At 52.7% G+C, this 9,734-nt stretch overlaps 1 protein-coding gene across 3 annotated transcripts in view; it reads left to right on the top strand.

Annotated features, from left to right (window-relative positions):
• The first annotated feature begins 237 nt into the window (after positions 1-237).
• Positions 238-9,734, top strand: part of Jdp2 (Jun dimerization protein 2) — a 43,385-nt gene continuing 33,888 nt past the window's right edge. Inside the window, exons 1-2 of one of the 3 annotated variants that reach the window (XM_038336315.2) lie at positions 238-254; positions 9,460-9,683. In XM_038336315.2, coding sequence (XP_038192243.1) covers positions 9,483-9,683 — 201 coding nt within the window. In that variant the 5' untranslated portion in view covers positions 238-254; positions 9,460-9,482. Of the gene's footprint in view, positions 255-531; positions 649-947; positions 1,060-9,459; positions 9,684-9,734 lie in introns of those variants that run through there. The other 2 variants (XM_042055433.1, XM_042055432.1) reach the window with 2 other exon arrangements.

Raw genomic sequence — 9,734 nt, 5'->3', positions numbered from 1 at the left:
GGCCGCCGCCTTTGCGTGGCTGCCTCCCTGGCTGCTCAGCGCCTCGGGGGTGGCGGCCCCGCGGCCGAGCAGGGGATGCGCTTACATAACCGCTCGCCGGGTCCTGCTGCCTCGCGCTCTCGGGAGCCGCGGTCGGGGCGCGCCGCGGGACCGTGATGCTGCCAGGACGAGCATGGCAGGGCCCGGGCCGGCCCGGCAGGCGGAGGAGTGCGAGCAGCGGCGGGAGGAGGGCGCTGGCGGCGGGGGAGGTGAAGGTCAGTGGGTGTGAAGCGCGCGATCCACACCCCCTCCTCCCCGTCCCCTCCTTCTCTTCCTCTCCGTCCCCCCTCTGACGTGTGGAGCTGGCAGCTCGGCCGGTTCCGCATTCCCGACCCCTCCCCGCCGCGACTCAGGGCCCGCTATATAGCCGGGGCTGATGCAACCCGTCCCGCCGCCCGCCACAGCCTGCGGGAGGGACGCTCGGCGACCGCGACGGGGGGCGCTGGCGGCGGCAGAAGCTGCAGCGGCGGCGGCGGCGGGGCTGGCGCCGCGGCGGCTCCCGGGCCGGGACGGGCCTGGGCAGCGGGCGGCAGCGGCGCGGAGTGGGCACGGCGCCTGCAGCCGGGTTCTGGGCCCGGGGGCGCCGCCTCCGCCAGCGGCTTCTGCACGGTGGGTGCCTGGGGGGGTGGGGCGGGGGGTGTAGGCGGGGCGCGCCGCCGCGGGTACCTGGGGCGGCCACGGCCACCGTCGTAGTAGCTACCGCCGGGGGCTCGCACCGACCCGGGGCCCTGAGCTCTCTACGGGAGAGCTGCAACCGCTGCCCACCCGTGGCTTCCCGGGCTGGGCCGGGCAGTCCTGTCTGCGGCCGGGACAGCGGGGCGCTCCCGCCCCGCTCTCCACCCCTAGTGCGCATGCAGGGAGGTGCTGTGCACGGACAGTGGAGAGGGCGGGGTGAGCGGGAGAAAACTGTCGTGGGGACTGCGGGGGAACTCGAGGGGGACATGCACGCCCCAGACCAACTGACAGGTCGCGCCTCAGTCTCCAAAGCTCCGCAGGACCGGGAGGAGGGTATTGGGAAAGGTATCTAACCAATAGGGCTTCCTTTGCTCAGGACCATTGCCGCGGGCTCTGGCTGGGTTAGGAGGGAACCACGGGGTAGTCCCGGATCCCCATGGGATCTCGTTCTCGCACATCAGGTTACATAAGAAGGTAAGCAGGCTTATTTAGGTAACCTGCCTAGTTTTAGAGGGCACTCTTCTGTCCCGCTTCTCCAAGAAGTCTAGGCCTTCTGGACTCCTGGACCCTGGAGTGGCAGAGATAGGCTTTGCCTGGGTCCCTGGGGGAGCTGGCAAGCCTGGGAAGCCTTGGCTCATTTGCAGAAATGGATGGGCCGTTTGGGGATAGAGGTGGAGAAGCTGGTGCAAGAAGGGAATCAACCGACTGTTTGAGACAGCTCCTGCTAGATTGTCCAGCCCTTGTGTGGTGGAGTGGCACCTCCCCCGTGGCATTCAGGATAGGGTGCTGTGGCATAGGTCCGTGTCTGAGAAGGGCTTGCCCTGTGTGGACTGTTAAAAAATCTTAGTCCACTCTACCCAGGACCTTAGTTCAGTGAACACAGGAAAACAGGATCTATACCACAGCAGGGTGGGTACCTGCTCGTCCTAAGGACTGTTAGCAACTGTCTCCCCCCCCATCCCCAAGTATCCCTTTAAAAAGGGATTAAAAAAAAAAATCACTCCCCTCCCTGCGAGTTTCGCTGCTTTTCAACAAACCTGGCTGCAGCTTGGATGGCAGGTTTATCTTCCTGTGCAGGTTTCTAGGGGAGAGTTGAAGAAGGGCTCAGGTGTGAGCTGGACTCTTGGTTTTGCAGAAACCTGAAGTTTGGGGGACTAGAAACATGAACTATTCTTCTGCCTCTGGGTGCTTGAGATTTTGCTGTGCTTAAAGTAGGGAGGATAGATTTCTCAAAGAATCCTCTGTTTCCCCTCCATGCTGGCTTCAGTTCAGAGGAGCAGGCAGCTCCAGCATCTCTCTGAAGAGCTGGGTGCTGTGTGGTTTGAAGGGCTGCAGGAAGGATGGGGGTGGGGAAGAGAAGGCCTCTGAATTTTCTGTCAATACACTGGTTGCAGTCATCTCTCAGGAGGTTTGTCTGTCATGGTGACTGTGTCACTTAGGAAAAACTCCCTATGTTAGCAGCCAGCAGGGAACTGCCCTGCCCCCTGGATCTGTTGTCTCTCCCACCTGTGTGCAGGGTGTCCCCTCTCCCACCTTTCTCAGCCTGCAGAGCCAGGAGCTGTGGGCCCTGTCTGTTAAGGAGTAACCACTGGTGTGGTAGTCCATATCCCGGCTCCTTATCCCCATCTTCCTCTCTCCCTTCCTCCCTCTCTCTCCCCTCTGGAAAGGAAGGAATCAGCACAGACTGAGGCTGCCCTGCTCTGTAGCCATTCAGCACTAACTCTTTTCAGCCCCTCCAACCTTATCCAGGGCCGAGGACAACTTACATTCTTTTCTGCGGCAGAATGCAGCGGACTTTTCTTTCCATGGGAATGAATTATGTCTGAAGCTCAGAACTGGAGGAAGAGAAAGAGTGTGCAGGGCTCCATGTGCGGATACCTCTGTAGACAGGCGGAGAGTAACAGGCACACTCTTTTTCCATTTTCCTTTAATTAAGGCTCTGTGGAGGTGTGTTTGAAAACAGAGGGTCTCCTATGCCTTTGAGGGGGGTGAGAACACTGTTTTGGCTTCGTCCCGGGCCATATGCAACGTATGGTGGCCAATGAAACTTGGTCTGGCTCATTCTATTGCTTGTCTTGGCAGTCGGTTCCATGGTTTGTGTTACCCGTCTTGGAGCTCCGGGGCTGCCAAGCTCAGTGTGCCTGCGTGTGTGTGTTCGTGTGTGTGTGTGTGTGTGTGTGTGTGTGTGTGTGTGTGTGGTTTGTTGAGACTCAGCAGAAACAAATGCTTTAGTGACCTAGGCTTGGAATTTCTAGTCTTTCTTTGCACGCACTGGAAGTGGGAAGACTAGCCAGAGCCCACCGTTAAGTCTGATTTCTGGATGCAGCCCATGGGGTTTGGTGTTTCCGAAACTTTAGCTGGTCAATGTCTTTTATTTATTTTTTTTAAGGACCAAAGCTATCACACACCATGGTCTGTCCCCTTCATTGTGCTATTTAGCCTTGCCACTGAGGGACAGAGCTGAGGGAAGGCGGAGGAGTGGTAAGATCTTCTCCCTTCCCTATAGCCTTCCTCAGTATGGGTCTTGACAGACCATTTGGTGCCATTTATTGATCCTCTACATTGGGAGAGGGCAGAGCTGTGTTTGCAGGCAGGGCTTTGTGAAAGACTTTTTTTTCTGGTCTCCAGAGAAGAGCAGGAGTCTGCTGGGGTGGGGGGGGAATGACAGTTCCTCCTTCTTCCATGGCTGGGATGGTTCTGCAGAAGTCATTCCTGCCAGTACACTGTGCCTTCTTCTGACCCTGGCTGTCCCTCTTCATCTTCCCATGGCAGACCATGAGTAACCCCTAATGGCCAGCCAAAGAGGTAAAAGATGCTGCTTCCGGAGCAGGGCCAGAGCCCTGGCCCATCAGTAGCACTTGCGGCCAAGAACGCATGCCGCTGCACGTCGACCTGCAAGTTTTAGGACACTTTAGGAGAAACCGAGGCAGGTTGAGGCCTCATTTTTGTTCTTTTGTACCCAGCCCTGATTCAGCACCTTTCCTTTCTATGCTGTAGTTTACTATCAGGGTGCAATATGGTCCTGCCTTCTTGGGGCTTGGTAGCATAGGGAATCCTGTGGGGAGAATCCTCTTCCTGATGATGGGAAGAGAGACCGTTGCTAGACAGGGACGATCTAGAGGTCGTCTTGAGGGGTAGTCTGGCGCTGGTGCCTCCACATGAAGGGATGCTGTGCCACACTGACCCCCCCCCACACTCATCAAGCGAAGGGCTGCTCCAGGTGCTTTGCAAACGATAAGTAATCTAATTTTCTCGACTGCCTTACAAGGCAAACGATGGCATTCCTGCTTTCTAGTGTAGAAATTGAGACACAGAGCGGTCGTAGGCTTGTCTGAGGTCTCAAAGATAGCAAGGTTTCACACTGAACCATCCGGCCTTGTGGATCCCCTCTCGTTGGCCTGTAGACTTCAGCCATTGCCATCATCCAGGTGCTTTCCCCGCCCCTTAGCCCCTTGCCCCATGTTTCTAGGTTTTGAAGGCTGCTTGGCAGAACCATTCAGATTACTGACAATACATCATCTCCTGGCCTTGGCCTTGCTTCCTTGCTTTGAGATTTTGGCCAGATTTCTTAACGTTTGACCCGGGATTCCTAACCATGGGTCCTGCACTCTGGTCACTGCCTGCCACCTCTGTCCCCTTCCGTGGACAGTCTACCCTCCTGGGAGCCTCCCAGAGTCCAGCTCCTAAGTCGTCCTGATTTTTGATCACTGCTGCCTGCCTGTGACTTTGGCTCCAGTCCTGCTCTTGGAGTTGCATGGGCATCTTGCTCAGCCCCTGCTCTGTTCTTCCTTCCTGCTCTACTTTCTCTCAGTCCAGAAGCCTCAAACCTGAGGTCATCTTGGGTCCATTTACCCATTATTCCCTGTGTCAGCTAAGGCTGGCTGCTGTGGAGAGCAGCTGTCTTTATAGGGGCCCAGGGAGCTTACACTTTTTCTGATGATCTAGAAGTTAGGTTCCATGACCCTTTCCACTAGTCTCTTTTTAATTTCACAGACCTATTTTGGCATTCTAGAGGAAGATGCTGATTATTTAAGGAGAGCCCTTTACATGTGTAGATTGCCAAGGTAAGACCATGACTTACAGGCATACTAAAGAGACGTGAAGTATTCATTGTGTTGCTTTCCATACGGTAATCAAGATAAGGCAGGTGGGAAGCTGAATAAATTAAGGCTCCCTTTACTCAGAGTGGAAGGACTTCGTGTTAATATCTGACACTGGCTATTTTGGGCCTGGAAAAGCTTTTGGTGTTTTTTTATTCTGCGCATCCAACACAGCACCCTACTGCGTTCTTCCAAGTCCCTGAGGAAGTCAGCACAGACTTATAAATACTAATGTTTCCTCCAGTTCTTACCCGTTGAGCCCATCTGGTCCGTTCTCTCCAAGCTGGCTTTCAGGAGGCTGTGTCAGTTCTCCCATTATCTTAGCTCCACAGCAGCTTAGGGGCCCTGGAACCTTTTGAACCTTTTCTAAAAGTCTTATTTGTACTGAGCTTGTCATCTTGGCCTTGGGCATTTCCAAGATTTCTGTTTGTTTGTTTGCCGTTTTTTTATCATTAATTTTTGTTTTTGCATACAAAGTAGTAGGTGATACTTTGGCACATATCTAGCTTGGGTTCCCTTCTTTGGCTGGTTTCCCACTTATCCCTGGTCAGGGTTCCAACTCGCCATAGTTCCGTTGGATTCTTTCCTGTAGTTTTAGGCAAAGCACCCAAACGGGAACTTGACCTGTACTCATTATCCTAGTTCCTCATGGAGCCGTGAAGGGTGTCTCTCGTCACTGCAGACCTCCTAGGCCCTGAAGGGAAGAAAAATCCAGGTCTTTCTTCTAGGGCATCCAGTGTGCACTTCTCCTTTCCTGCCAAGTTGTTCTGTCAGGAACAAGTGCTGAGGGGAGTAACTTGCCTCTTGTCTTTCCTGTGTCCTGCTCGAAGTAGTAGACTCCTCATAGCACCAACCCATTGGCGTTTACAGATTCCCTAAATCACCTGGAATTGTTTTTGTTGTCCCAAACACCAAAAGCTGCCCTTTGGCCTTGTATAGCCAACTGGTGGCTTCGCGATGAATGGGTTTCCATTTTGCTGTGACTCCTCTACCCTCCCCCTCCCCGAGGCAGCCCGGATGACTCCTCCCTGGTGAATGTCAGTGCTGTGGCTGCCTCCTAGGAATGGCATGTGTTAAGGACTTTGTGGTTTGCCTGAGCAGTTAGGGTTCCCAAGCAGGGGAAGGAGAGGGTGATTTTTGCTTCTTCAAAGGAAAACGTGGTATCTGGTCCCCTGACCAAGATTTGTCTTTGGGGTAGACTTATAGGGGAGCAGAAATGACAAGAATTTGGGGGCAACTATTCCCAGAAGGGGTTCCTCGGTAGCAGAAAATTCATTATTCGTCAGGAGTGTTTGTTAGTGTCTCGTGTATACCATCTGTAGGAACATAAACAGAAGCTGCAAACAGAGCCTGCCGTTCTGGGAACAGAATGAGGTCTGGCTTCCATCTCCTAGGGATGTCTGAGATGAGAAACGGCCAAAGCCCTTAGGGCTTTCTCTTGGGCTCTTCTATGGGAACGAATGACCTGGAGGTAAGTGTGGCTTAGCAGAGAGCCTCTGAGATTCCAGAGAGATCTATACCCTACATACTGAAGTCTTCTGCTGTGAATTTGCTACTGTTCATTTCTTCTCGCACGTACTCATTCACCAAGTCTTTCTTCATTGTGCTTTGTGTGTGCCAGAGGTGACCGTAGGCAATAGGGTCACCAGCACAACAGCCGGCATGAGCTGTTCTGGGGGGGTGGGGGTAAACTAGCTGCACCCTGGCACAGCTCTGCCACAGATGAGGAAGAAGTGGCAGCTGCCCCTTCCCTGTTCTCCTGTGGGGGAATGGCTGTTTGCCTGGGGTGTTCTGGGGAGGCTTCTTCCTGTGCCCAGCTTCAGACCTTCTGCATCACAGACCCCACTCTGTCCCTGACTCTGGATACCATCTTGGGACTAAGATATGTCCATGTGGGAGGGGACTCAGGGCTGTCCCTCTTCAAGCTGCTTTGGAACCATTAGGCAGAACTTCCTATTACTGGGTCTCCTAGGAAACAGAGGGCTCTGTACTGTGGCTCTTAGGTGAAAGTTTGTCAGGAGGGGACACTGCCTTTCCCTGAAGGCATCAACACCTCTTGAACCTCCCAAAGGGAATTGGGGAAAAGGCAGGGTCCTAAAACAGCGGACCAGAGTCTAGTCTTGTTTTTGTCCTTACCTGGTTGTTTGACCCTGGGCAAGTCATTTTACTTCCCTGAGCTTCAGGCTCGCCTCTTCATGCAAAATGAGGATGTGGTTCAGATGAGTTCAGGGCCTTCCCTAGCTATGAGCCTGTCACTCAATGTGAATGAATCGCAGGTCCTTTTCTGAGGTGGCCCAGGGCACACTGGGTGCTCAGGAGGTGGGAAGAGGGTGTTAAGATCAGGGAGAACAGATATTGAGGGTATAATAGGCAGAGCTAGGTTGAAGGATCCGTAAAAACAGGGACTCTGTCAGCAACGTGAGGGACAGAGGCCCTGCGGTACCGTGGGAATGGCCGACTCACCACCCAGGTCTGCCTTTCTTTAGACAAATAACATCCAATGAGGTCTGTCATTCGAGGGTGCAAATGCTCTTGTATTTTTAAGAGACTGGCCCAGGGGGCTTGAGAAATGGCTTGGCAGGAAAGAGCACTCACTATCTTCTCTTCCAGAGACCCTGGGTTTCAGTTCTAGCCTTCGCATGGTAGCTCGCAAATTTGGCAGAATATTATTTTAAGATGTGTCACATTTGTTTCTGCTGTGAAATATTTGTCTAATGATGCAAAGATGTGTTGCATTCTTTTATGTTATGTGTGTTTAACTCTGTGAAGCTGTGTTACTTGGCTTGTGTAAAACACCTGATTGGTTTAATAAAGAGCTGAATAGCCAATAGCTAGGCAGGAGAAAGAATAGGCGGGGCTAGCAGGCAGAGAGAATAAACAAGAGGAGATAAAAGAGGGAAGTATGAGAAAAGGAGGAGAGGAAGAAGCCAGGGGTCAGCCACTCAGCTTCGAGTAAGAAGGAAAGAAAGGTATATAGAATAGAGGCAAAAGGTAGATAGGATAATTTAAGAAAAGCTGGCTAGAAACAAGCCAGGCTAAGGCTGGGCATTCATAAGTAAGAATAAGTCTTTGTGTATTTATTTGGAAGTTGGGTGGTGGGGCCCCTAAAGAGTTAAAACAACAACAACAACTGTCTGTAACTCCAGTCCCAGGGCATCTGACACTTTGCTCTGGCCTGAAGGCCATACATGCAGACGAAACACCTTTACACACCAAATAAAGTGAAAATTAAAAACAAATAGGGCCAAGACCCTGGTAGGGAAGCAGATTTTATCCTCCGAGGTGAAATGGAGAGTGTGTCTTGTATTCTCGGATAAAACGAACTCCAGATCTACCCTTCTCTTGGGTCTGGATCCGAGAAACTGTATGAGGACAGGTGGTGAAGGTCACTCTCCAGGGTCACTTATGTATGAGGACAGGTCGCCCCAAACATGGCCTGTGAAAAGTTGAACTCTGACAGCAGAGAAACCTGGTCCAGTAGATGTCTATCTCCCCTTCCTGGCCTATTTGTCTTCCACAAAGAGACAGAAGACAGTGGGAGGATTGAACACATGTTCATTGCCACTACCCTTGATTTCTAAGACTGTAAAGATTGGTTTTTTATAAACCTGGGCAGAGTGGTGGGAAAAGCAAGAACTTACTTTCCTTACCACACTGGAATGTGTGAATGGTTTGGCTGTTTTAAGGCTATGAAACTCTGACCTCCATGTTGTAGTGCCTACTGGCTCCTAATAACTGGTCAGTAATTGGATGGATGGAAGGATAAAAAGTGGATGGGTAGATGGATGGGTGGGCTGGAGGACTAGATACGTCTAGGTGTTTAGATATGGTTCTTGGCAGACAGATTTTCTTCCCTTTTATCTGCCTGGAAATGACTAAGTCTTACCCATAAGATTTCCTCAGCAAAGGGAAGGAAGAAATAAGAATTCCCTGGACGTTGATCCCCCTTTTATGCCCTTTCGAGTTTGCGTCTGTCTTTCCTTGTACGGGGCTCTTAGAGTAGAGAGATCTTTAAGGACTTTCCTGGTGGTGCACGGAGAGAGTGCATGCAAGTTCACTCCCTCTTCTTTAGTCCAGTGTGTTCCTTGGGTGTCGGACACATACACAGTCACCTTTCACTCCGCTTAGGTTCATCTTGTATTCATGGCGTCTTCACAAGTGTGCAGAGTAGGATGTGTGATTTGAGGGGAGGCACCACGCCAGACCAAAAATAGCTGCCTCTTGAACAGGTGCGAAGGTGCTTGAGATTCCACTGTCATCTGTGCGCATGCAGTCTCTCCAGAGGCCGCCGCTGCTGGTGAGACCTCATCCACCAGCTTTAGTGCAGAGCCCCCAGGAACTGTCTTTCTGCTTCTGCAAGGGATTCTGGTCAGATCTGGTGTGGTGGGTGGGACAACTACGGGCAAGCTGGAGCCGAGCCAGTGCCAGATAAACGTTGTCTACAGTTGGATGGATGGCCTTCGTGTGAGTCAGTTGGCTGAGTTTCCCTGCATCACCAGGACTTGGGGCTTGCAGGCAGGAAGAACACCCGGGAGGAGAAAGGATTCACGGGAACACTGGTGAGGAAAGGATGGGCCCTGGCGGTTCACAGAACCTCTTCTCTTCATGCTAACCTGCTCCTCCTGCTTTTCTCCAACCCCTCCAGGCCGGCCTGCCACTCCTCCTGCTATGATGCCTGGGCAGATCCCAGACCCTTCAGTGACCGCAGGTTCTCTACCAGGGCTCGGCCCCCTCACCGGACTTCCCAGCTCTGCTCTGACCACAGAGGAGCTGAAATACGCTGACATCCGCAACATTGGGGCCATGATTGCGCCTCTGCACTTCCTGGAGGTGAAACTGGGCAAGAGGCCCCAACCCGTGAAGAGTGAGGTGAGACCCTTGTTCCCCAAAGCCCAGGTTTCCAGGTTTGGTTCTAAACAC

Source organism: Arvicola amphibius, chromosome 7 (genome assembly GCF_903992535.2).
Source record: "Arvicola amphibius chromosome 7, mArvAmp1.2, whole genome shotgun sequence".
NCBI classification, from domain to species: Eukaryota; Metazoa; Chordata; class Mammalia; order Rodentia; family Cricetidae; genus Arvicola; species Arvicola amphibius.
The sequence above is the reverse complement of the archived record's forward strand: the minus strand, read 5'-3'. Positions and strand labels throughout refer to the sequence as shown.